Here is a 27458-nt window from a genome sequence, read left to right as displayed (position 1 = left end):
CTCCCTTGGAGATTAAGAGAAGGGCACCATCTCCATAGTTTGTTCTCAATTTTTGAATACAATTAACCACCAAATCAAACCCCCAGCCCTAATGAAGGGAGAAAAGGAAGGAACAAATAAATAATTTAACCTTATCATGCATCCTATCTATTACAACAGCAATGAAACTACCTAAAACCTTTACACCATCACAATCTACAATGGCTTCTTGAAAAATTATAAATCCAAAAGCAAAAGAGAAAAAAAAAAAACCTTAGACATGAACCTCAGCCCTGACAATCCATAAAATCCTTCATATGCCCAAGTGTTCTTCCCTTGGCAAGCTCTGAACTGTATCTGACCACCTCCCTGGAGAGTGATCACTACTATTTGAAGATACCTGAGCCTCAACCCTTGCATCCCTTATCATTCTTAACACCTCACTCATCACTGGACGGCTCTCAGGAGCTAGAGACACACAAGCCATTGCAATGTTTAAGAGAGCTCCAAGTTTCTCTTCTGCTGTCTCATTACCAGAAGATGGGTCATCCCCAGATTCCATCTCTTCTTCTCTGACTGAACGAACCCACCTAGGAATGTCAGCCCCATGTTCCTGGACAAGGTCTAGAAATGGAGTTTTTCCTGTTAGGAGCTCCAGTAGGAGAACACCAAAGCTGTAAGCATCAGATTGTTGAGTAAAAGGTTTCCATGGATCTCTGCATTCAGGAGCTCTGTAGAAGAGAGATGAAACACTTGTCTCTTCAACTGATTCAGGATCTCTAAATGACATGAGTCCATAGTCAGTGAGGCAGGATTCAAAGTCTGATCCTAATAACACATTGGAGGATTTTAAGTTTCCATGTGTGATGCCAAGAGTCTGGTGGAGGTAAACCAACCCTGCTGCCAAATCCTCTGCTATTTTGAGGCATGATGTCCAGTGAAGAGGCTTCCCACCACTTGATCCTCTTGTACCTGTGCAAAAATTTATATTAAAAAAAATTATTTATATACTTAATCATGGATTATGGTTGATTTACAAGTATTAAAATCACGATATATGATGTATATAGAAACTCTTTTTAAATTTAAGGTGCTAATTGAAATTTATTTATTAATTATATGTTTCATGTATGATACCAGATAAGAACACAATAAGGGAACACAATAAGGGACCAATAACTGAAACTAACTAGACCAATAGCTTATCAGTTTCAATTTTTATTTTAAGAACCGATATCTTATCGGTTCGATTTCGGTCTAACCCAATGCTAAGGGCATAGGTCAACCGGACCGAAACTGAACCAGACACCCTACCATTAAGGGTGTCAATGAGTAACCAGGAAGCAAATACCAAATCCGGATCCTGACCGAATAACTTGAACCGATCAGGACCGAATTTAATATGGTTAAGTCCTGGATTTGAAAATGTTGTTGTAATTCGGTTCGGTTCAGATCCGGATCTACCCACTAAACCGATGGATCTAACCGCATACGAACCGAATACTCGCCTAAAAAGTTAACTTAAAACCCTAATAGTTTATTAGTTTTTGAGTTTTAATGGTTTAAGACTCTAAGTTGACGGTTAACCCCTTAATGCCTTAAGCCTTAGACTCACTTACTCTCCTTAGTCCTTATGTCTTACTAAATACGGATTGCTTCACGATCATGACTTCTTCTGTAACTATTCAATTCTTCAGCTCTTTCTCTTTACCGCTTCATCTCCTCCTTCTCTAGCAGTGTTGCAGCCGGTTCATAGTTGATTCACCTCCATCTTTAATAGCCTTGCAATTTCAACTTCCATACAAGTTGGAATTAATCTCTCTCTAAGCTTCTTTTGTGCTCACGAGTCTTGAACAAACATAGTGAAGGTCGGAGGTAGAGCTTGTGGGATCATCCTTCCAGTTCTCTATTTCCTCTCCTTAATAACAATTTAAAATTCAGCCCTAAATGACCCAAGAAAATTAACTCTAAACAAGAGTTTATTAAAAATTATGAAGTTTCCATCTAGTCATTTTGAAAAAAAAAAAAAAAAAAAAAGGCTGACTTTCCCAAATTTGGAATTAGATTCAACCTTTGAGGCGCCTTGGAAGGTCACTTTCTTCTGAAATTATATTAATGAGATAGGTGTGGTGTATTATGGTAGTTGTAAATGTCAAATCGTCACTAATGAATCTTAAGTGTCGACGTTCACTGTGTTAAGGAGAGGAAATAGAGCTTGTTGGATCATGAATCCTAACCAAACACAGTGAAGGTTGGAGGTAGAGCTTGTGGGATCATCCTTCCAGTTCTTCGTTTCCTCTCCTTAACACAGTGAACGTCGACACTTAAGATTCATTAGTGACGATTTGACATCTTCAACTACCACAAGACACCACACCTATCTCATTAATATAATTTTAAATGAAATTATGTGACCTTCTAAAGTGCCTCAAAGGTTGAATCTAATTCCAAATTTGGAAAAGTCAACTTTTTTTTCAAAATGGCAAGATGGAAACTTCATAATTTTAAATAAACTCGTGTTTGGAGTCAATTTTCTTAGGTCATTTAGAGCTGAATTTTAAATTGTTATCAATGAAAGGATGTAGATCAACCATCATGAACAAACCCATGCAATGTCCCTCACATGGAGATTGCGAGTGGCAAACGAAATCTTTGAAAAAAAAAATTTTTAATCTTGAGTCAAAGGAGAAGGACAAGACAGCATTGCTGGGGACAGTCTGGCTTCCAAATTCAGGTCCAAAGGAGTTAGAACGCATTTGCTGGAGAAATTGGTGGATCTGTAAAATCTAACTTTTAAGAGACAGCGAGACCTGATCTTGAGGAGGGCATGAGAGAAGACGACGGAGAACTTTGGGACCCTCAGGAAAACTTCGCAATCGTAGAAGCAATTACTAATGCCATACGGTTGGCTACAGAGAGAAAGAAGACAAACAAGGGACTGTTGACTCGAGGGAAAGCAACGGCAGACGGACGATTTATTTGACTTCTGTTCATGTTTTCAGACACATTTGAACGTTCCATGCTGGTTTGGTTCTAGGGATCTTTCAATAGTTCAGGGTTATAATGAGAATAATTAGGTTAATAGTCCAAACTCACCAATAACACATTTTTTAAGCTAATAATTGAAGTGTTAACCATGTGCATACATGACTTTGAATCAGAAAAAAAAAAAGTTCATACATGACCACTTTCATCTATAAAAATTTTTAAAATTAATAAGAAATTCAATATTTACATTTTTGAAAGATAAAAATCTAAAAAGTATTTGCGTGTGTGTGTGTGTGTGATATTTCTATTGGTGTATTTAAAATTTGACACATTTCAATTGCCTCCTTGTGTGTCTGTGTGACTTCTATAAGTGTAATTAGAACTTGATACTTTAAAATTGCTTGCTCGAAGTCTTATTCCCAAAGGTTTTTAAGATATGGGTATATAAGAATTTTCAAAAATAAATTGAAAGTGACATATCATTACATCATTATTAAAAGGTGTCATTGTCATGCACATTTTTTTAGTACACATATAAAATGATACTATTACCCTCATTTGAAAAGAAAAAAATTTATCTAAAAAACAAAAAACAAGATTACAAATTATTTGACAGTTTAAGGGGTGTCAATAAGAAAATTCCATATACAAAAAAATTTACCAATCTCATTTAGAGATGTGACATCATAGTTTGAAGTCATCCATAGTGAGAAGGCATTAATATCCCCTATTGAATGAATGAAGTTCTTGAAATACCCCTCCACTCTCATCCAAGAGTCATTATGACTCAACTTTTTTAGACCATAGAATCTCTTCCTGATCATGTCTGATAGACAACTTAAAAAGTAAGAGTCATGATAACTCTCGAATGCTAATAGGAGCGTTCCGCTTACTTCTTCCACAAAGAGGAGTATTAATGCATCACTCCTCTATCGACTAGAAAATACTTTCGAATATATACATTGTTGTAACCAAAATTGGTGGAAAAAAAAATTATAACTTTATATTTTTTTCTTGTATTTTTTATTTTTTTTAACAATGAGGGTATAATCATGTCATTTTACACGTGAACTAAAAAAACATGCACGATAATGACAACTCTTAATAGTGATACAACGGTAAAATTTATTTTTTATCCCTAACTTAAAAAACTTTTAGGAATAAAATAATGGACTATCAAAAGAAAATTACAATTTCTCAATTATACATGTAAGGAGAGGTTTCCCACAACACTTGAGTACTAATTTGGGCATATGGGAAGCTCGGGTTACAAATCGAAGAATAGGGGGTTTTTTGAGGAAAGAGAGAGAGGATGTCTCCCTCCCCCCTCACTTCTGTGTCTTGGTGTGCGAAAGGATCCACACACGGGCATCGTGCGGATCCTTTTCCCATATAGGGCAAAAGATCCACACGCCGTCTGTGTGCGGATTCTTTCGCATACCTTCTCACAAGAAGTGAGGACCCCACACCTCTATCTCTCCAAATTCCCTACTTATGATTCAAAATTTGGGTTTCTCATACACTCAAATTACTACTCAGGGTTCATGAGAAACCCCCTCCTTTCAAATGTAGAAGCATTGTGTTTTGAGTAGTCTTAATAAAGGAGAAAAATTCAATGCGAAGGAGTGTACTGCCCATGCCCAAACACACAAGGAGGGCAAAATGATTGCCCCACCCCCATAGTGCCAATGTGTGTGCTCTCTAATTGGCCCATCTAATTGGCCCCATGAACGTGCAAGGGCCACACTCCCCACAGTAACGCAGACCCAAAAATAAATTACTATAAAACTAACGGGCAAGAGATCTCTTTCTTGTTCCCATGATCTCTACACAAGTGTCTGGTTCAATGAATGAGCACGCATTGGTATCTACCCAGGGAGAGGCATCATCTAACACTCTGCTTTGTGAGAGGGCGTAGATCTTTTTCCCAAAACTAATAAAACAGCTGACACTTCGAAGCGTCAAGATCAGCAGAATGGTCAACCGAGAGGTTCATTCCAAAAATAAAAGGGAGGAGATAAATTTGTTACCGTGTATGAGGGAGAACAAGCTGCCATTGGGGAAGTAATCGTACACCAGCAGACGCTCTTCCTTAGCCTGAAAATAAGCCCTAAGTGGGACCAGGTTAGGATGCCGGAGCAGTCCCAGCACGTCCATCTGTCGCCGGAACTCTTCCAGCCTCGGGTACTTGGAATCCTTCAACCTCTTCACCGTCACAATGAACCCAGATTGCATCACAGCCTTATATGTACTTCCTATAGTACCCCTACCAAGCGTCTCCGCTGAAGCCTTCAGCAGATCCTCTAATGCATATGTCATGTGCTGATCCGCTGCTCCCAGGAACACCAAACTCCCTAGTCCCTCTCCCTCCCACGAAAAACCCCCTTGTTTTAGTCCATTATTACCGTCTCTGCCATTGGGAGCAGCACCAGAGCCCTCTCCTCCTCCACCTGCCACATTTCCTTCAATACCTACTTCTTTGCTCATGAAATCTCCTGCTTTTCTTCTCCTTCTGCAATTCTTGCAAGCAACCCATAATAAACACAAAGTAATCAATAAAAGTACAAACCCACCAATGGTTCCTGCTATGATCTTGATCAGCTGCACTCTTCGACTATGTTTTGATGAAGAAGAAGAAGAAGAAGCAGGGGGGACTGTGATCTGAGAATTGGGGCTACTGCAAGGATTCCCTAACTGTTTACCGCAGAGATTGAGGTTATTGGAGAAAGATGAGGAGTTGAATCGTATGAGTGCAGCGGTTATGGGTATTTCACCAGAGAGTTTATTAGTGGACACATTGAAGAATCTGAGACTAGTTTGATTCAGAGGAGGGATTTGTCCGGTGAATCGATTGTCTTGTAAGTAAAGAATGTAGAGTCGCTGGAGTTTAAACAGAGATGACGGAATCTCACCGGAGATTTGGTTTCCCGACAAGACAATAACTTTTAAGCGGTGAAGATCTGTAATGGAGCTTGGGAAACCGCCGGAGAACTGATTGTCGTTGAGAAAGAGTGACTTGAGATTGGTGAGGCCAGAGATGTTACGGATTTCGCCAGAGATCGAGTTTGCCTTGAAGCTCAACACACGGAGCTGATCGAGCTCGTTTAAGCTCTTCTCGTCCAAGGTTCCACTTAGGTTGAAGTGTTCTGCAACGAGTTTTGTTACCCTTCCTCTTATGCATTCTCTGATTCCTTGCCATTGGCAGAAATCGGATCCTTGTGGCCATGGAAGAGAGTTTGAAGGATCAATGGAGGATTTCAGAGCTAAGAGTGCTTCTGCGTCGCCTGATTGTGATAAAGGAAGAGAACAGAGTACGAGGAGAGAAGAGATGAGCAAGAAGTACCTTGGAAAGAGAAGAAGCTCCATGGAAATGTGATGAAGTTGCAGGAGTAAAATAAGAATTTTTTAAAAAAAATTGAAGCTTTAATACTCTTCTGTGATTCTGATTTTCTTCTTCTTCTTCATCTTAAATGGAACTTTTTGACTTCAAATATACGAATCTCCCTCTCTATCTCTGTGTCTCACTTATTTTTGTGATCGCTTTCTCGATTAAAACCACCAGATCTAACTTTCTCAGATAAAATCTCTTCCATCTCTATTACCTCCTCTGGCTTTTCTTAAACCCATCAACACAGTAAACCATTTCCATGGAAAACCCACCAAACCAGTCTCTATCAGCCCCTCTTACAACCGTACGACAACACCAAAACAAACCGACACACATTGAGAGACGATCGATCACCAACTCTGCACATAAATCTTCTCAAGAACCCTAGATCTCATCGAGTATATAAGCGAGACATGAGAAAAAGCTCCAATATTGAAGATTGAAGCTCTATTCATCAATCGACCGACACTGATTCTACATTGTTTCTCGAGTTTCTTGCTCGCGAGACTCACGGACAGATTGAGTTAACTTCACGTGAACTGAAAGATATTGCAGACCAGAATAATACTTAATAGAAAAAGAAATTAATATCTTTTGGGGATTCCCTCGGGTTTGTTAAAGCTCAGAGGCTAGGGAAACTTGAAGAACAGGGGATCCAAAGCAAACCCAGATCAACTTCGAGATGATCGGTGTTTCAACGGAAGAGAAACAAAAATCGATCGCACAAATCAGAATGAGACTACGAAACGAGATACAAATCAAGTTTTCTCTTCCTGTAAGAACAGAGAAGAAGAAGAAGAAGAAGAAGAAGAAATGAAAAGACTTGTGGAGAATTGGATCAATAAAACCGTACCTGTTGATTCAAATAATTTAAGAGAGAGAGAGAGAGATCAGAAAGGACGAAACAGCTGCCCTGTATTTATTCTGAAACAACTCAGGCAAGGAGTGATCGAATTGAAGACTACAGCAGCAAGAACCAAATGGGGCTGCTCTGTTCACTGTTATGAGCCCGTATACAGATCTTCTACGGCGCCCTGCCTGTAGCGGTCTGTGCGGCCCAGACTGAGCACTGCACGCAATGTCTGCCTTACCCCTGCCTTGGGCAAGGCGCTCAGGCAGGAGTAAGGCAGACATTGCACGTGATGCTCTATCTGGGTCGTACAGGCCGCTACGGGTAGGGCGCCGTAGAAGATCACGATCCTATGAACCGGGATCCTTTATTTGGGACACATGTCAATCGATTGTGATGGTACGTGGCAATTTGAGAATTGGGCACCCAACGTTAATTAGAAACTGAACCGAAACCGACCTACCCAATAGTTTATTGGGGCTGGTTCTGGATTTACTGAATCAAAACAAAGACTTCGTTATTTCAGGATGACTGTCAACTCTTGATAAGTTTGTTAGGACAACCCAAGTATCTCCTGTGATTTATTGAATAGTATCCAAATTTTTTGGATAAGAAGTCCCCGAGGATCTTTGTCTTACATGTTAAGTTTCAATCCAAATAAAGTTTACCGAGTGAAAAAAATAAAGCTTTGAAAATCTAGGGACGAGAATGCATGAACATACATAGATGGTTGAAAAATACAATACTACATAGACATACTTGGAGGGTATTTGATTGAATTTGAATTTAAACTTTGACAACTAATACAACAATTAATTGACTAAAGCCAGTTGTTCACATGTCTAAAATTTGGTGAATATCGAGATATACTTATAGAACAGACAGTGAAAAAGAACATTTGCCATTAGAAAAAAGCATTCAATCATAGGAAAACCTTTCTATGTGCCCCATGTTTCGTAGACATTGATCCAAGGTCTTTATTCATATATCAAATTTCAGTCAAATAGAATTTACCACGTGACAAAATAGAGTGTTGGAAATCAAGGGTATGAGAACTAAAAACTATTGTTAAATTATTGTAGGTGCACATAGATATAAATGAGGATGCGTGCTGATACACGGGAAGGCATTAGATTCATTTAGGTTTGAAATTCAACATGTGGTTGATTAAGACAATGTCCTCTCTATCTCATAATTGAAATAGCCACATCATCTATCAATATGGAAAGATGAGGGTATCATCAATTTAGAATCTCCTCCTCTCTCTTTTTTTTTTTTGATAACAAGGGTATACGCACACATTGGCCCGACTAATCCCCTTGGCTACAGAACGGTCAACCGTGCCTATTGCCGCAATTAACCAACTATCACAGCGGCCAACTGGCTTGAGATAGTGTGATGGCTGGCCCAAGGTGGGAGCAGTGGGGCTTGAAGTTAGGACGTCCAAGTTTTACGATTCGTCCCAGCTCATTACCAATCACTGAGCCAACACTCCTTGGGTTCGAACCTCCTTCCTAACTGGTGCAAAGTCATTTGATCCAAAAATATAAGTATGCCAAAAAGTGGGAATCAAACTAATTCAAGTATGTATTTACATTTTGAAAATTACATAGCAAAAGGCCGGCCTCTTTTAATTTTTTTTTTTAACTGAAAAGTTGAATCAAACTAATTCTGGTAGTTTGTTAAATTGTAACACTTCAGTTGTCCAAGTAAGATGGTCCAGAGATGTAGATATGAAGAGGATAACCCCTTCAACTGGAAATCAAGAAAAGTGGAAGCAAAGTGAAGTGGAAAACCAAACCAAAAAAATAAATTTGGCTTGGAATAGAGGGAAGAAGGATCTTTAAGAATCTAATCAAACAAAGAAGCTTAAATGTTGAACCCGTAAGACTGAATGGGCCTGATTTGGTCCAGAAAGTGCCGTTGAGACTTTCGAAGGGTTGTTTCGACCTCGAAATGACCTCGGAATGTCGAAAATTGGCGGGGCTCCATGCCAAAGGCTTGGAGTTGTGTTGGGGTCGTCGAGATCTTCGAAATGAGTACTTTTGAGCCATGCGTTATGTTTTGGTCCGGCTCAAGTTTTTTTGCAATTTTTTGGACTAGGGGCATTTGTGTACTTTTGAGGTTAGGGTTTCCCTATATAATATTCTTATCTCTAGGGTTATGAGGGTTTATAACATTTTCAGAGAAAATAGTGAAACCTGTTCTATTACTCGACCGTGGACGTAGCTTCCATCTTGGAGGTGAACCACGTAAGTCTCTGTGTTGTGCATTGTGTGTGCTCTCTCTATTTTCATTTTTCTTCTGCAAATCGTCATTCTGGACATTGTTTTCTTAACAATGGCAACATTTCTATTCCAAATTAGTATTTTTGAGTCAAAAATATTTTTTTTGTGTTTATGTTCATTTGGAATACTCATGGGGAAAACAAATGTTGTATGATGAAACTGAGAAAAACAATATTTCTACCGCTAAAAAAAAACAGAAAAACAAATTAGATGTCATCCCAAATCACAAAACACAAAATCAAACCAAAATTACCAAAAAAAAAAAACCTAAAATGATTTAGGGAAATCCATGACTATGCAAAACCCTAAATCGAAATTATGGAAGAAGAGAGAGAGGCTAAATTATCTATGGGTCGTTGCAGTTGCTGGCATGAAATGAGAGAGAGAGAGAGAGAAAGAGAGTCAGGATTTATTGGGCTAATTTTTATGACATATTTGTGTTTCTATTCTGTATGATCAACTTCAAATGTGTTTCTCCAATTACCAACAAATGTGTTTTTTCATCCCGTTGGTTCTACCCAAAAGAAAAACACTAGAATTGTTTCTTTTGAAGTTTGCCATACAGCTCCTAGTGTCTAATCACACACCTTCTGGGCTTCCATCCCTCAAATATAAGAAAAGGGAAAAATTAAAACTAGGGGGAGGGATGGCATCACAAGGGTTTGTAAATATGTCTTCAACAACAATTTGTTAGGGCTTATGGTTGAGATCACAAGGGTTTTTTTTGTTAAAACATGGCAAATATGGTTGAGATCATTCACCCACCTCACTGATTTTAGATTCATTCCCAAAAGTAAGATATCATGGAGCTGATCAATTCACCCATTAATTTGGAGGAAAAAAAAATAATGCAAATGTCCTACTTTTAAAATTGTGATTGAGGTAAGCCCTTTGGAAATTAACTTTCAGAACAGGGGAATCATGAAACTTCAAAGAAAAAAATAGTTCTAAATTTTAATTGATTAAAATGCTCTATGCACTTGGTTGCCTCCATTTATTTTGGAAAAACATTAATCATCCAAAGTGCTTTTTAATGGTGAAAAAATCATACCATAGATTGTATTCCAAAGATCAAACCAAATCAACTGCAACTAAGCCTTGTCCCAACTTAATACAATTCAACTCTTTCTCAAAAGTAATCAAATTTGAGAAAGTTTAGACTTATAAAGTAACCTAGGCTGGATCTTTCAGAATCAAAACACCTACCCTGTATTAGCAGAGAAATAACAAGTGAAGCTCCACACTCTGTAATTGGTTTAAAATTCCTACTTTGCAGATCTAGATCAATTAGCAAAAGAAGCATTTGATTCAAATAAAACAAACTACACAAAAGTAATTAGAACAAGTTAAGGTTCATAGACACACAATAAATCTGTTAATCGAGTGGCGGTGCCGCCTAATTATCCTCCGAATCAACGACGAAGCATCTTCTTCAACTCCGACGACATTTTTTTGACGTCTTCCTCGTTTATTGGCAGGGGCCTTGAGATATTGATCTCACTGATTAACCCAAGATTCATTAATATAGACAATGCTGGTATCTCCTTGTTAACAGTATAGAAATGCAATGTCTTAATCCCATGAGCCAAAATCTTCTTGCACATCTCAGTTCCAATGTGAATTCCATAAGCCCTAACAGCTTCTTCATTGTCCTTAATAGACTCCAGTGCAGTGGTTATTTCAGTTGGTATCTTTGTCTTGCAAAGATTAGTCATCTTCAAGAAGCCCTTATAGTCATTGATTGGCAAAATGCCCGGAACAATTGGACACGTAATTCCAATTTGTCGACAATCATTCACAAAATTAAGAAAAATATTGGTATCAAAGAATAGTTGAGTGATGATAAGATCTGCCCCTGCATCAACCTTCCTCTTCAAGTAAGCAAGATCATTTTGGTATCCTTCAGAAGTTGGTAAACCATCATCGATCCGTAGCACATCGGGGTGTGCCTCCGGATAACCGGCGATGGTAATACCAAAGTAGTCACCATACTTGTTTCGAATATGGGTTACTAGGTCGAGGGCGCATTCGAACCCGCCTTCAGTCTTGACAAACTTGTCTTGGCCAAGAGGGGGATCACCACGAAGGGCAAGAACATTGTGGAGACCTTGGGACTTGATGGTATCAAGGGCATGATCAATTTCCTCTACAGGCATTTTGGTGCAGGTGAGGTGCATCATGGTTTCAATTGAGAACAAGTTTTGCATCACATTGGCCATCTCAAGGCTGAGTTTTGCAGCAGAGTCTCTCCAGGTGATGTCCCAATAAGCTGGACTATGGAGTGACATACGATCCAATTGCTCAAGCATTTTGTCAACACCATCTTGTGTCCTAGGTGGGAAGTATTCGAATGAGAACAACACTTCTTGTTCTTCCTTTGAAGCTGCTTTGATCTTCTCTATCACCTTCATTATCTTCCTCTACCCTCTCCTTCTTTCTCTTCAGCACCTTTTAATTGAAAACAAGAAACCAAACTTAACAAAAGGCAAAAGTTTGCTTTACAACTACCTACCCTAAAAAGAACCTAATAAATATGTTAGTTGTTTCATCTTTGTTTATTTTTAATGGTAGAAAGCAAGGCTATTCATTCATGCGCGTCCAACGCCAAACAAAAGAAAAAGAAATACATAAAACAAATAGAGAGCATGATGAGCACAAGGTATGGATACACGGTATCCAAAACCAAGAAATACATATAGCAGTTGTTTCATCAGTTTTTAAGCAAATGGTGACATGAAATTGAAATTCTGACCGCTCGATAGATAGGTCTAAGATTGGATAGTAACCAGATGTCACATTTCAAGACCTAATTCAATCATATATTCTCTCAGTGTATTGGCATGCATCCTTGCATTTTTTTTCAGCCTATTGTGTATGCCTAGGCATGTAGTTCCTAGATGACCTTTATTTTGTCACTTGATAAACTCTATTTGACCCAAAACTTGACATATAGGCTTAGACCTTAAGGTTTATTGATCTATTTGTACACAAATTTTAGGACCAATTATCTGCTATGTAGCAAGACTTGGGCCATCTTAATAAACATATCAAATGATTTTTAATCTAGAAAAACAATGACGGTTTAGCCTTAAAAACTTATCAAGGTGGCCTATCTCATTGTACCACATGGAATGATGATGTGATAATTCTGATCATTGGATTAGACACATGTCATCGTTCAATCAAATAGCTTCACGTGTATTGACCTCTATTTAAGATAAAATTTTATATATGAGCAAAAGAGGTTGTAGGATCTATAAACCAAAAAAAAAAAAAAAAAAAAGGTGTACCTAGTGCATTAGGTCAATCACAATGTACACAACTGCTTTCGTCGATAAACTATTTTCGGACTCGAATCCATGATCACTTGATCACAATGGAACAACCTCTTGTTGCACCAAAGCCCACCCTCGATTGGGATCATCTATGAAACGACGGATTACTATCTATACACAAAAGTTAGGCCCTATTGATTAGATAATAGATCACAAAGCCTTATAAGATTTTATTATGTTCCCAAAATACCCTCTCTCTCCCACACCCATATGTGTAAATGATCAGTTGCCACATGCCAATTTGTGATTAGACAAATTGAAAAAAGTAAAACAAATCATTAATGCCTTTGTCAGTGACTGACAAAAAGGACCCACCCTGTTATAACAAACGTGCTCCTGGGTATTTGGATTTTTCCAGAACCAACTTCACAGCTACAACGTTATCAAAAAAAAAAAACTTCACAGCTACTCTTTTTCTTTTCATGTCTTGTTTCTGGTAAAGTTCCTCACTATTTTTCATTTTTTTTCCTTTTTTAAATGATAAAGCTGCAACTCAAACATAAAAAACAACAAATGCTACTTGTTTACCATGTCATGGCAAAAATGCAAAGAAAAATATCACATAAGAAAAGAAAAGAAAAAAAAAAAACTAAATAGATATCATCAACAATGTGATGAGAACAATGAGAAAAAGAGTCACTGTTAGATTAATTTTCCAAACAAGATAAAGAGTTCAAACAAATGAAACAGCCATGGAAGTTACACTAAAAGCTAAACAAACAGTTCCACAGAATGTTCTAAACATCATCACTGGCCTCTCTATCAAATATGAGATCTATCTCAATCAATTTTCATCCTTCACTTTCTCAGTTTTCTCATGTTTTTTTTTTTTTTTTAGCCCCAAAAACATGAAATTTGGTTTTACTGAAAAGGGGGAAAAAAAAAAAAAAAAAGGAAATATGGAATGCTGTAATATCAAATCACAGAAGATAAAGAAAAGATTTTCCTTCTCTATAAGTTACAGAAGTGGGCTTACCGGAATACAGGCCTCTTTCCTTCTTCTTCTTCTGGGAGAGATGAGCTTCTGAAAGTTTTTGAGAGAATGAAAGAGAGGAACCGATTCTATATGTACAGAGACTATGGACTCTTTGAATATATTCTTTAGGCAAAAGGTTGTGTGCACGACCTATTCTTTATTACAAAGTCTATTAAAAGGAGGAAAGAGTGATACCCCTCATGTCTCCACCTAAAAAACAAAAAAAAAGAGGAAAGAGACACGGACGAAATGAGAAAGCAGGTTGCATCGGTTTCAGTTCAGTTTTTGTCCGATTTGGATTCGGGTTTTTTTTGTTTCTTTAATCGGTTTAGTATTGGGTTCAGTCCGATTTGTATTCGGTTTGATGTGTATATATGTTCATAGGTATGGGAAAAATCGTGCTTTTATTTTTGGGACCGAGCTTCCCTCCACCCAGGGTGAAACCGGTGAATGGGTTTCCATTCACCACGGGGCGGAAAACGGTATCGGGAGAGTATTTTGGAACACACCAAAACCCTAGGATGGAGTGAAACTTAGTCCTTTTATTTTTTTTTTATAATGTTTGGATTAGAATCGGTTTCTTATTGCGCTAGATCGGTTTGAGTTCGATTTCAATTCAATTTTCTAAGGTCGGTTTTGGTAGAGTCCGGTTTGGGTTCGGTTTTGGAAAACCCCAATCCGAAGCTGATCCAATAAGCTTCATTTCAGTTTTGGTTCGGTTGGGCAAGTATTTGACACCCATCTAGCTGCTCTCCAGTCAATACGCAAGTCTACAACCCTCCAGCTTAAGTGTGTCAAAACCAAATTGAAACTGAACCGTGAAACCGTTTGATAAATGGTTCGGTTTTGCTTCAAATTTAAAATTATTTAGTTAAACGGTTTAAACCGAACCACTTAAAACCGATTAATATATACATAATAAGTGGTTTATTTTTTTTTTTTTGGGTAAAATACATAGTAAGTTAAATCATTCATGGTGAAAATAAACTACTATGGTATGACACTCAAACCTTTTGAATAAGAAATTAAAATATATAAAACAATTATAATATTACAATTATTATAAGAAAACACATAACAATAACCATTTTTTTTTTTTGTAAAGATGAAATTTATTGATTATAGGGGTGTGTAATAGCCATGGCTCTATTTACATATAATTCATCAAGCCTAAATGAAGCCAGAGAATGGAATTGGGCCAAACCGTCATATGCACTAAAGACAAAGCCCTCCTAGCAAGGGTATAGCAACACAATTAGTTCCCCCTTATTTTTTATATTTTTTGGTAAGAAAGAAACTATTCATTGATATGTGTAAAGCACATGATCTCAGAGTGACAAGATGACTGAATCCATCCAAGGAGTTGAAATGGGCCAGTCTATCCTACACATAAAGGATAGGACCCTCCTTGCCAAAGTATATGCAGTGACATTGCAGTCTCTGGGAATGTGGATGAAAGAACATTGTTCAAAATATGGAACTAGGTGGAACACATCATTGATAACTGGTAGCACTTCGAGGGGGATGTTGCTCTGCTGTCTAGTAAGATAAGAGATGACTTCCAGGTTATCGGATTCGAAGACGACCTTGTTTCAACAGTCAGCTAAGGCTTGAAGCATGCCATTCCTGAGGGCCATTGTTTCTCCCACCAAAATTGACAGGAAGCTACCCTGATCCGAAATAGCACGGAGAGGTATCAGTGTCCCCAAGTGATTCCTAATAATGTTGCCAAGACCACCATTATCTCGATCCTTACCTTGAGAAGCATCACTATTAACTTTAACCCAGCCCTCTTCTGGAGGTCGCCATTGCTTTGGAGAGTGATGATTCTGGGAGCTACCACGGAAGGAAGGATCCTAGGTGGGCTTCTGGGCAGTTATATATTCTGCAACAACAGAGTGGGCTTTAAGTATAATCTCCATTGGGTTACCTTGCTTGCCCTTAAACACTAATTCATTCCTAGCCAGCCAAATGGACCACACAAGGAAACTACATAGGATCAGTGATTCCTTCCTTTCTTTCTTTCCTAAATTTGAAAAGAAATCCCAACTTTTAATCCTTTGCCCAAGAGTTAGAGTGCCTTGGGGAGGAAGAGTCTGAGAGAGATTGCTTCCAAACCAGATCGCCCGAGCATTTGGCTAATTAGTTCCCCTTGGGATGAAAGAAAATGAACAACTAGTAAAGTGGGATAAATGTCTAATGTCATTGATAAGTGGAGCAACTTTAAAGGCGCTAGGGAGATCTTGGTTGATAATATCGGCTATCAGCAGTACATTATCCGACTCCACTTGGATTCTCAAATACCCTTCTATGATGGTGTGGAGAAGAAGATTGAAACTGTCTTCCGGTCCCAAACTCACCATAGAACATCTCTGGGCTATAAGCTTTTAATGATTATGCAAGCAGGTCTATTATCTATTCTCTAACCAAATTAAATTAGTCATATAATTTCATAAAAAGAAAACCTCTTACTTAGATGACTCCTGAGCATGGTTTGTAATCCTGAGATCGGTCTCGAATTGGTTTATCAAATTGGTCTCAGCATCGGTCTCAGTATCGTCCAGAATCGGGCCAAATTGAACTCATTTGCCCCTTGGCCGTACAAGTGGACCCAAGATTGACACCTCAAACCATGCTCCTGAGTGAACTCTTTCACTTCTCAAATCCACTCTAGTCCCAAAGTGCCCAAATCAAGTCAAAGATCCACGTCAGCAAATTATGGTCCAATCGTGAATTAGTTCCCACCCTAATCCCAATCATAATTAACATTATTATTTTAAATGGGTGAGACCCACTAACAATCTGGCTATTACTAGGAATCTTGTCACCCACTGCTACATGAGGCTGTGACAACAATGCCAGTCAAGAACTTGAGGCCTAAAATTCAGTCATATGACAAAATGAGTTACCCTGAGATAATATGATTTGTGCAGTTGAGTAATTCCACAGCAATGGGGAGATTCTACTGTGTAAAAACAAATACATTTCGAACTGATAGTCCACATTAACTTTTACATTACCATAATCATAAAGCACAAATAGGAGTAGATAATAGAAGCAAGCACAATGAACAGTAACACTCAAGCTGCTTCCAAAGATCGGACTCGGGCAGCAGCTCTCTCTAATGCCTTTAATCGGTTAGCTTCCATGCGAGCTCTCTGTTCCTCTGTTACCTGAATTTCATTCGAGGTATCTGCCACTCGATTAGATAACTCTTTCCCAGAGCTTTGATCAGGAGAGGCTTGAGAGATAACCTTTTGAGTTTCTGAGGACTGACAAGGTTCCTGAAGTTAACATTGCAAATATTATCAGTTGATTCTGGCAACTACAGTGAAATTTCATTTCAGCAGTTTTTTTCCTTTTTTCCTTTTTTGAGGGTGAGGATGGGGGTGGGAGGGGGGGAGTAAAAAAACTTATGCAATGATATATGGCAAATATGATCTAAAAGTGTTGGTAATTCAGTTAATCCCAAGACTATCAGGAAATACATGTTTCCTGACAATCCACAAGGTAAAAAGTTTAATTTTGCATCAATTCCAAATCACTGAAATGACAACATCTCAACAGCATAAACTCTTTCCAAATCTCAGGTTTTATGGTCAAAAATATATATCCAATAACAACTGCTCTTCCAGAAACTCTTTCATGGCGACAATGCTTCCCAACTTAGAACAGGAAAGATGTTCATCTTCTACATAAATCAAATGTTCCAGTTCATGTAGTAAGGCTCATACATCTTTTCTCCTGTCACCCTGCAATCCCTTTCAGAGGTGAGATATCTCAAATGATTGTCCGACTCCTGTTTTGTATTAAAGTTAAGATGAGACTCCATCGACTCTAAAAGCTGTGTTCACGACTCAGTCCATTTTCCACTTGGAAATTTTGTGAACTTTGGTTCTATATTCTTTCAATCCACTCATATTTTTCTTCCCTTCCTGACATTACTATACTATATCTATTCCAAATCGTGGGTTACCATATAGTTGTCCTACATTAAACATGAAGTGAACTAGATTTTCAGTCACAAAAATATTAGAGCAAGCAACTGAACCAGTCCGAGATGACAAATGATTCTCCTGTACCTCTCTAGAAGATGGAATTTTTTACTTTAAATATGACCTTAAGAATCTATTTGGTCTTTGAAATTTGTCTGTTAATCTAAAGGGAAATAATTGCATTTCAACAACAACAACTCAGCCTTATCCCAACTAAATGGGGTCGGCTACATGGATCCTTTCCAAATAAAGTATGGAAAACTGAGGTCCTCACAAAAGGAAAGGAAAATAAGAGAAAGAAGAATAAATAAATAAAAATAAAAAGCAGAAATGAGATCAGAAAAGTTAGAAATGAAAAATGACAGATGAAAGTGTTAAGAAGAAATAGGAAAGCCCAAGCAGTCAGGAAAATCTCAGCTACATGTTGTCAACAACATGGATCATTGCCCTCCAATAAGCTCTATCTGAGGTCATACTTGGCACAAGAACCAGACTATGCATGTCATTCTTCACAACTTCACCTATGGTCATTTTAGGCCTACACCTAGCTCTTTTAGCTCCTTCAATGGGAATCAGATCACTCCTCCTTACTAGGGCATCCCCAGGCCTCCGTTGCACATGGCCAAACCATCTCAGACGACATTCTCGGAGCTTGTCATTGATCGGGGCAACTCCTACATCATCTCTAATACGTTTGTTCCTCACTTTATCCCTCCTAGTTTTGCCGCACATCCATCTTAGCATCCTCATCTCTGAGACACTTAGCTTCGCTATATGACACTTCTTAACTGCCCAACATTCCCCATACATCATAGCAGGTCGAACAACAGCTCTATAAAACTTTCATTTAAGCTTTAAAGGAATGTGTCCATCACACAGTACTCCAATCACACCTCTCCACTTCATCCATCCCACTTTGATTCTTTGTGAAACATCATCTATATCACCTTCTTTGTGTATGATAGATCACAAGTATCTAAAATAGTCACTTGGCAATATCTCTCTCTCCTCAATTTTCACCATGTCAACATCCATCATAGTGTGACTAAAATTACACATCATATACTCCGTCTTTGATCTACTAATCTTAAAGCCCTTTGATTCCAAGGTTGAAATAATGGCATTTCAACATTGGCCAATAAATGTGAAATGTTTGATAAACTTGAAGATTGTTTTCATAAGGAAATTCATTTCTAGCTTTTGCTATACAATATTATAAAGATGTTTCTCTTTCAGGCTTTGTAGAGCCTAGGCTGACTAGGATAGTGTATTTATTCCATCAAATAATATACTTGCATAAATTTCACTCAGTATTACCACTTACTAAATTAAAATTCTTCTTGGCGGTTTTATCCATTGTTGCTTAGGAGTAATTTCTTCTATTGGCCAGTGACCTGCATCATAGTTGCTACTCAACCTTTTCATAAACCCACTAAATTATTCACAACCCAACCTGCTATCTTAAGGTAGCTTATTTAGAAAATTATAGAACTTCAATATGCAAACAAATACTTAGTTTCACCAAAAGCCATCATGAAATTAAGTAAATTTCATGTAAGGTTCACAAACACCAACCCAAAAATAATAACCAAAAGTTACAGGTCTGGTTATGAAATATAGAGTACAATTACGAAGCAGAAAAATAAATTGACTTTAACTTAAATCCAGTCAAGATATTCACTTGCAACAAATGGTAAGCAAGATTCCAAAAGGGGGATAAATTTCACATTTCGAAATGCAGGAAGAGAATCCCCTTAAAAAAACTTACAAATAAAACAAGAACCAAACCTACCTCCCAACTTGATCATGTAAAACAAAATTGAATTTCAAGTTGGAAATATTGCAAGGATCGATTCAAGAAGAGAGAAGAAGAGAAAAGAGAGTGTGGAATCGTATGGAAGAGAAAGGACTCCTCTCCCTATATTGACTTACTAACATAGTATTAGGAATTAAATACACCTTCATAGGGAGTTAAAAAAGGAAAAATACAATATAAGACAACAAGATAATAAACCAGTTCCCAAAGTACCCTTATTACATAAACTCTATGATGTAGATCGAAGCATGAAGAAGATCAAAGAAGGAAAAAAAAAAAAAAGTTACTGTTCAACCGCAAACAATAATTTTGGGGCTGATATGGACTTCTGGCTTAGGGAGTTGATTTTTGGTGTTATTTTTATTATTTGACACTTATTTAGTTTCCTATTTGAGTTGTAACCATAGTTGTCACGGTGTCTAGGAGACCTAAGGCGTTGGAGGATCCAAGGTCAAGCCGACACCAACTAGGAAACCAAGGCGCCCACCTAGGCATAGCACTTAGGCGACGCCTTGACAACTATGGTTATAATCCTAATTGGGAATCTTAGTTCTGTTAGGAATCCTAATTAGAGTCTAGTTTCTATTTTATATGTTTTATTAATTAGTTTCTTACTTAGATTAGGATTAGGTTGTTTTATTATAAATATATGTATGTGGCTGAACAGAAAAAGGGACAGAGATTGAAGAGAAAAGAGCTATTGATGAAGTGGTGAGATGCGGCAACGGTGAGATACCGTGGGTGAGAAGCCCTAGGTGATAGGATGATGGGCTGAGATAGCTGATCCTACCACTCTTTTTATATCCCTTTCTTCTTTTTTATCCTTCGATGTTTTTCTTTCATATGTAAGCAGAAAAATAGCAATAAAAAGAGATTTAGTTATTTAATTTTGTTCCTTTATTGTATTGATCCTTGCTACAATCAATCTCCCACTGGTTTCCCTGGTTCGAGGTCGACTTTTGCTTTACTCTAACATTTCACTGGTCTTTCTCCAATACAAATAGAAACTAATACTAGGTTAGGCTCATACAGATTGGAATTGACTCATTCTAGTGTACATTTTAACCATCAAAGCAATCAGATCAAATTGTTTAAATTAATCTTATGTGCTAAATTAGTATTCATGTCATATAGGGATGGCATATACGCCTAGTGGTTGGATTATCTAGCACTAAGGGTATGGGAACGTTGGATCCAACATTGCTATGCTTCCCCTGCCTCCATCGAAACAATATCTTATTGATGAGCTACATTATCATCAAAGATCCCTCATTGCTTTTCATCAATTCAGTACTTTTTAGTTTCTACCATAGTAGACATACAGATTCAAGAATAATTCATACAATTATAATGCAGGTTTAATTCATCCATTAATTTAAAAAGTCCATTAAATTTGGTCAAAAAAGAGGACAATGGAAAAAATTAAGATTCGGATTAATTCAAGATTTAATCATTCATGTTTGAAAATTTCAGGAGAAAAAATTCAATCCATTTTTCTTAACTTTTTTATTGTTTTTTATCCTTTTTTTTTTGGGAAAAAGAACGTTGCTTGGTCGCGTGGCTCCTGCGCCCAAACACAGGAACATGCAAAATTCCCACTCAGCCCCTACTGAAATCATTAATTCCATCCGTGTAAATACCCCTGTGGGTGCTCTCATTGGCCCCCACACTGGTGCAAGGGCTACACGACCAAGCAACGATCTCTTGCCCATTTTTTTTATTGAAGTTTCTAATGATTCTAATTTTCTGAACCGAATTATTCAGTTCCCAAATTATTTATGAATTATTCTGTTGAGGTGGCATGGTCATGTTCAACGGAAGCCTTTGGATGCTCCAATCTGGAAGAGTGAGTTGATTCTGATTGAAGGTTCTAAAAGAGCTAGGGGCAGACCTAAAATGACCCTAGGAGAAGTGGTGAGGAAAGACATGCATGGTTTAGGTCTTGCTCCAAGTATGACGTCGAATAGAGCTGTTTGGAGGGAAAGGACCTGCGTTGCTAACCCCGGTCACTGTGTATATGACCGATTTGTTGTTGTTGAGCTCCTTTTCTTTTCCTTTATCTTTTTAGTTTGATTTCACTTGGATCCAGGTAGCTGACTCCATTTAGTTGGGATGAGGCTGAGTTGTTGTTGTATTCTGAAGGACTGAATTTTTGGCATCCAAATTTCTTGGGCTGAACTAATTGCTTTTTTCCCGTATTATTTGCAGATTATTCATCGACTCTCCAAACTTGTGCATATTTTCAGATTTTGCAAACCAATTTGGATTCAGTTGGAAATTTTACAGAGGAATTCACAAATTTGCTAACTATGCTTTTACATGGCAGGTGTAAAATTATACATTTTGGGATATTTTCAATTTTCAAATACTTCAATCAAAGAAAATAATTTTCTCTAATTTCTCAAACAACCAGGGGAAACGTCCAAAAAGAGTGAAGTTTAAAATTTGGAACCATCAAGCAGATAAGTTTACCAAGCTAATGCTGAGTTGAAGCTCTTTATACATAGCACTTCAAACTAGGTATTGGTCAATTACAAAACTTTTTTTTTGGGGGGGGGGGGGTCAATTACACAACTTAATTAACAAAAAAATCTGAACCTCTGCAAAGAAGCAAATTATGATGATGGAATTGGTTGGAGCTTTGCAGAATATAAGATGAAGTGTTTTTCACCTTGAAAGAGAAGAAACCGAAATAAATTCAACTATGGTGCAGTTTCCCCCTTCTGTTCAGGACGGTCTCTTTTGGGATGCGCAAGGCAGACCTAGATTTCGTATAGTCTCATAATTTTTGGAGTGTTTTTCTCTTTGGCAGTTGCTTCTCCCTGTTGATGGCATTGCCGAAGGTGGGGAGAGGTTTCTACAGCTTGTGTAGTTTGCCTCTGTTTGGTTTAGCCTCTCTGGTCTAAGCCATTGTACTCTATTTTTTCTTTTTTCTCTCAAGAATCAATTTTCTTATACTTTACCGTCGACATCACAATCCAACAGAACTGGCGGATCCCAGAATTTCTGCAATGGAGGTGGTGCTGGAGGTGGGGCTTCATGGTGGTTGGTGGTATTAATAGTGGTGGGTGGCGGTGGCACTGGAGGTGGGGCTTCACGGTGGTGGTGGTTGTGGTGTAAAAGAAGATAATGATTTGGGGAAGATGAGGGTATTTTGGTATTTTCAAATTTTAGAAAAGATAGAAGAAAGGGTAGTTTGGTCATTTTATAGCATTTAACACTTGGTGTGGACTTAAATGGCATTAGGGGGGTAAAGCAGGGGTGGTACGTGGAATATTGAGGGGTGGTACGTGAACTTATCAAAAGCTTAGGGGGGTACGAGGAATATTGGGTGCATTACAAGGGGGTACGTGTACTTTACCCCTTTTGGGATGCGCAAGGCAGACCTAGATTTCGTATGGTCTCATAATTTTTGGAGTGTTTTTCTCTTTGGCAGTTGCTTCTCCCTGTTGAAGTGTTGATGGCATTGCCAAAGGTGGGGAGAGGTTTCTGCAGCTTGTGTAGTTTGGCTCTGTTTGGTTTAGCCTCTCTGGTCTAAGCCATTGTACTCTATTTTTTCTTTTTTCTCTCAATACAAATGACCTTTTAGCGGGGAAAAAAATAAGAAATAATTTTTATTTTTTTTTTTTTGCATTTTGAAAGGAACAAGTACTTGGAACCATATTGGATGAACAGCTGAAAGAAGACAAAGAAAAAGAAGATAAATAACACTTACTTCAGTTGCAGTCCTATAGATCTCATCAAACATTTCTTCTTGCATAATATCAACATTATGGTTATTTGTTTGGGGCTCTCCCATTTGATGATTTGTGCTCTCCAAGTTCGTTGCCTCCTCTAAAGCTGCAAGAATTAGATCACAACTCAATGGTGCAGGTGAATAAAGAAGAAACACATAACATGATGAAGAATGATAGATCAACTCAAGCAAGAAAGCCTTCAAAAGATAAGCTCTCAAACAAGTAGAACTTTGTAGAGAAAATTTAAATCCAGTTGACTAATTCAGATTTCATTTATCATGAAAAAATGGGGAAAAAGTAGATGCAAAGAAAAAACCCACAAAATAACAAAGCATGTATAAAAATATCAACTTCTGACTTGCAGGCAGTTTGATGCACTTTTAGATGCATCCAGAGCATTTAAGATCCTGATATTCAGAAAATGTTCAAACAGAAGATTTTTTATTATGCTGGCCACATAGCACATACAAAAGTTTCATCTCCCATATATCTGATGTTGGTAACAAATGTAATTAACTGATTCCTAATAGCAACCAGTCTATAACCTGTTGCCAAGTAAACCACCAAAGAAACCCAGAAACCAAATTGATACACTGAATCTAGGAGGTTAACTAGGAACCCCAGAAACCATAGAAAGAGTTGTTTTCAATTAGGGGCTTCTTTTAAGCACCATGAGTTAAGCTTTCCAATTTTCCTCTTCAAAACAGGGGCATTCTAATTCAAAAATAAGAATAAACACCGCAATTTCTTTTCAGATATTATTAATACATTTAATCTGATATTGTTGCTTACGCACACTTCACATATGCCAGCCCAAATCCCTAGATGTGCTCACTGCATCACCAACAAGTTAATGGTAAAAGTTGACAGATATCCATAAGACAAGATACCTGGTTCACAATTCGAGACATCATGTTCAACTGGAGGTTCATGCAACTTTGAGGGGTCTCCTCCATTGGCAACTCTATCTCTTAATTCTCTGATACATGTCTGTTCAAAATCATATCACTGAATATAAGTCACAAACTTATAACAAATTATTTGAAAAAGAAAAAAAAAGGAAATGAAAGTACATGGGCACAAATAAAGCAATGAACCTAAATCACAGTAGAGAAGATCTTTATAAAGTAGTACAGAAATCTCAATTTAATCAACATATCACTGAAATAGTTATATAATGTTCTTACAAACTCCAAATGTGCTTCTGGTATAATTCTTTCTAGTATGAATATGCCAGAATAACAAACCAAGCCGAGGATGTATTACCCTGACACGTCTAGTGGCACCAACTTGTTCCACCTTGTGTATGAACTGCTCAAAAGAATAGTAGGGAATCAAATGCTTGTGCCATTGAGCATATAACCCAATGAGATTCCCAAGATCCCGAACCTACATAATCCCAATTGCAGATTGTTAAAAAACAAGAGTAATAAACAACATAATAAAAATCAACAGTCATTACCAATCACCCTTGAAGTGATAATTGCCAAAACCCTATCTTTCATTATCATTATTACCCAAACACTTAACATTTTCAGAAGGGAAAACCCAAACTGCAGAGATTCAAGTGATAGAAGAATCAGAGAGCGTAAGAATCCAACCCAGAGATCAAAATCAATCTAAAAAATCTATAAAATTCAAAACCAAAGCTGCAGTCAGAGTATTTATGCACCACAACCTTTGAAAACCCAGAATTGGTTCAAAATGAATAGTGAGTACCAATCTACAGGCAGTGATTGAAGTTTCCACAGCCCCATCTTTCCAAATCAACCAATAACTTAAAATTATCAAGAACAAAGAAACCCAAATACAAAGATCCCGTCTGAGAGAATAATCTAAGAACCAACAAAACTGATAACGTAGATCAAAATTAATCCAACAATCAACCAAACTGAAAACCCCAAAGCTGCAATCAAGGTATAGACATTTGTATAGAATATAAATAAGAAAAAAATATTCAAAGGAACACACTGTCCATATGAAAAATAAATAAATTAGATCAATGTCCAGATCTAGGTCAGAAGTGCTGTGCCGAGACTTACCGCACCCAATAACTTAAATTATCAAAAACCACGAGAAACCCAAATGCAGACATCCCGTCAGAGAGAAGAATCAAATAACCAGCAAAACCATACCCACATGGATCAAATCAATACAATTAAATCAACTAAATTGAAAACCCGAAAGCTGCAATCATAGTATCGATATTTGTGTAACTTCTATCAATATCAACGTCCAGATCTAATCAGAAATGCTGTGCTGTGACTTACCCAATAACTCAAAATCACCAGGGTGGGAAAAGAAGAAAAAGGAAACCCTAAACGCACTGATTCCATATTTTTTCTATGTTTGTGTATTCTACAAAAAAATCCCAGAAAAAAACCCATACTTTGTATGAAATGTACCTCATGACCACGGCCACCAAACTTGAAAGCGCGAGGGAAGTGGCGAAGGACGTAGCCAAGGCCATCGTCGGAGAGGAGAACCTCAGGGGTGAGCTTGGGTCTCGTTCTTGGAAGCTTCTTGGGTTTCTCAGAAGCTTTCTCTGGTGGTCTGGGAGGGAAACTACCGGTCTTGGAATATGGACGAGAGAATTTAGGATTAGGGTTTGAATTAGAGAGGGAATCGGTGTTTGATTTTGGGTCTGGGGCAGAGAAAGGGCAGTCTCTAGACCAGTGGCCTGGACGGCCGCACTTGTAGCAGCCGGTGGGAGCGTCGGTGGTGCGGTTTTCCATTTCTGGGGTCTGGTTGTCTCACTCGCTTCCACGGCTCCGTTTTGTTGTTTTACAAGGGGCGGGCTTTGCCTGATTTCCTTCTCATGGCGGGAAGAAATTGAAAATAAGGCGCGCACATTTTCTTATCGGTTTTTGCTAAGCCGCCAGTACTCGAGAGTCCCCGCCTCGTCCAGATTAGAGCCGCTGGATCTCTATAGGTTTTCAATCACTGCCGTTAAATTTAACATGCATCAAATGTGGTTGCCACTTGGATGTACTTGCAGATTATCCGCTCTCGTGTAATTTCACAACTGGCAGATTTAGGAAATTTTCTAAGGGAGTAGTTTTCTATCTGGGCGTGTGGCCTATGCCAGTACTCCCATGTGTCTATCTCTCTATTCTTCAAAACAAAGGGGCAGAGGTGTCTTTTCATATGTGGAGGAGATAGATAGACTCATGGGAGTGTTGGGCCGCTGGCACAGGCCACACTCCCAGACAACTTTCTCCCAATTTTCTATTTTCATGCAGTACCCTTTTTGTTTTGGGTTAAATACACGTACCCCTAAAATGCATCCAATATTCCACATGCCCCCCTAAGGTTCTAACAAGTCCACACGCACCCCCTCAAAATTCCACGTATCATGGTTTTTGAATGAGAAAGTTTTTTAATGCGAAAATCTCTCCGTGCCGATATCCAAGAGGATTCTGAATGAGGTCCTAATACAAGGACTATAATTAGGGATGTAAATGGGTCCTCGAAAATCTGAATTTTGATTCGCATCTGTATTCGTTTAGGGGTATCCGAATTTTTATTTGAATAATCCGGAAAAAAAATTATTTGATTCGAATACATATCCAACTAATGATTTAGAGGGTTTTTGAAGATTCAACAGGTTCTAAAGAATGAGGAAATGAGAATTATGAGACTAAAACATGGATTGAGACTTGAGAGTGAATCGTATCCGTTTGGGAGGGGGGGGGATGTCTAGGTTACACGAGTCAGAGTGTAAACACATAGTTAAAAATCCGAATTCGATTCGCATCTGTATCTATTTAGAGACATCTGTATCTGGGCAGGGAACATCCGGATTCTATCCATTTACATCCTTAACTGTAATTGTGGTCCATGTGGTTTCATTGTACGACACCCGTCCAAGGAAAAGAACTCACCGACAACATCTTCTCAGAACTCGTTTTCGTTCTTCTCTCTCTCTCTCTCTCTCTCTCTTAATTTTTTGGCTAAATTACCAATCACCTCTTGGTTTTCTATCGAAACTCAGATCACCCCCTGATTTTTGAATAAACTCAAATCACCCCTCTTACAGTAACGGTGTTAGTTTGCTGTTAATTATTGGTGTGAAAGGACTATTTTACCCTTGTACTAAAATATCA

General features: G+C 38.0%; 3 protein-coding genes across 4 annotated transcripts; all 3 read right to left on the bottom strand.

Moving 5' to 3' along the window:
- Positions 1 to 164: 164 nt before the first annotated feature.
- On the bottom strand, positions 165 to 6353 carry LOC122646123 (inactive leucine-rich repeat receptor-like serine/threonine-protein kinase At1g60630). 2 transcript variants are annotated; one of them, XM_043839613.1, is made up of 3 exons: positions 5631 to 6353; positions 4998 to 5600; positions 165 to 951 (listed from the first exon to the last, which is right to left on the bottom strand). In XM_043839613.1, exons 1-3 carry the CDS (start codon positions 6331 to 6333, stop codon positions 293 to 295), a joined length of 1965 nt encoding a protein of 654 aa, XP_043695548.1. In that variant the 5' UTR covers positions 6334 to 6353; the 3' UTR covers positions 165 to 292. The 2 variants fall into 2 exon arrangements, with proteins under 2 accessions (XP_043695548.1, XP_043695547.1); XM_043839612.1 differs by having other exon boundaries at positions 4998 to 6353.
- A 4552-nt stretch (positions 6354 to 10905) lies between these two features.
- LOC122646124 (methylenetetrahydrofolate reductase 1-like) lies at positions 10906 to 13835 on the bottom strand. Its single transcript, XM_043839614.1, has 2 exons — positions 13807 to 13835; positions 10906 to 11944 (listed from the first exon to the last, which is right to left on the bottom strand). Exon 2 carries the CDS (start codon positions 11902 to 11904, stop codon positions 10906 to 10908), a length of 999 nt encoding a protein of 332 aa, XP_043695549.1. The 5' UTR covers positions 11905 to 11944; positions 13807 to 13835.
- A 2864-nt stretch (positions 13836 to 16699) lies between these two features.
- LOC122645521 (TIMELESS-interacting protein) lies at positions 16700 to 26185 on the bottom strand. Its single transcript, XM_043838832.1, has 5 exons — positions 25758 to 26185; positions 24619 to 24741; positions 24243 to 24342; positions 23331 to 23455; positions 16700 to 17088 (listed from the first exon to the last, which is right to left on the bottom strand). Exons 1-5 carry the CDS (start codon positions 26085 to 26087, stop codon positions 16885 to 16887), a joined length of 882 nt encoding a protein of 293 aa, XP_043694767.1. The 5' UTR covers positions 26088 to 26185; the 3' UTR covers positions 16700 to 16884.
- Positions 26186 to 27458: the final 1273 nt, after the last annotated feature.

The sequence above is a fragment of the Telopea speciosissima genome, chromosome 11, assembly GCF_018873765.1.
Source record: "Telopea speciosissima isolate NSW1024214 ecotype Mountain lineage chromosome 11, Tspe_v1, whole genome shotgun sequence".
Classification (NCBI taxonomy): domain Eukaryota; kingdom Viridiplantae; phylum Streptophyta; class Magnoliopsida; order Proteales; family Proteaceae; genus Telopea; species Telopea speciosissima.
Note: the sequence above shows the minus strand (reverse complement) of the source record. Positions and strands in the feature narration are given on the sequence as shown.

What these genes read in the sequence shown, in the direction of transcription:
- LOC122646123 (XM_043839612.1), bottom strand. Translation starts at nt 6,333, where the DNA reads ATGGAGCTTCTTCTCTTTCCAAGGTACTTCTTGCTCATCTCTTCTCTC. An exon ending in CTTGTTCTCCCTCATACACG is followed by an intron (nt 952 to 4,997) that starts GTAACAAATTTA and finishes ATTTTTGCACAG; the next exon opens with GTACAAGAGGATCAAGTGGT.
- LOC122646124 (XM_043839614.1), bottom strand. Translation starts at nt 11,904, where the DNA reads ATGAAGGTGATAGAGAAGATCAAAGCAGCTTCAAAGGAAGAACAAGAA.
- LOC122645521 (XM_043838832.1), bottom strand. Translation starts at nt 26,087, where the DNA reads ATGGAAAACCGCACCACCGACGCTCCCACCGGCTGCTACAAGTGCGGC. An exon ending in GTGCCACTAGACGTGTCAGG is followed by an intron (nt 24,343 to 24,618) that starts GTAATACATCCT and finishes GATTTTGAACAG; the next exon opens with ACATGTATCAGAGAATTAAG. An exon ending in TCTATAGGACTGCAACTGAA is followed by an intron (nt 17,089 to 23,330) that starts GTAAGTGTTATT and finishes TGTTAACTTCAG; the next exon opens with GAACCTTGTCAGTCCTCAGA.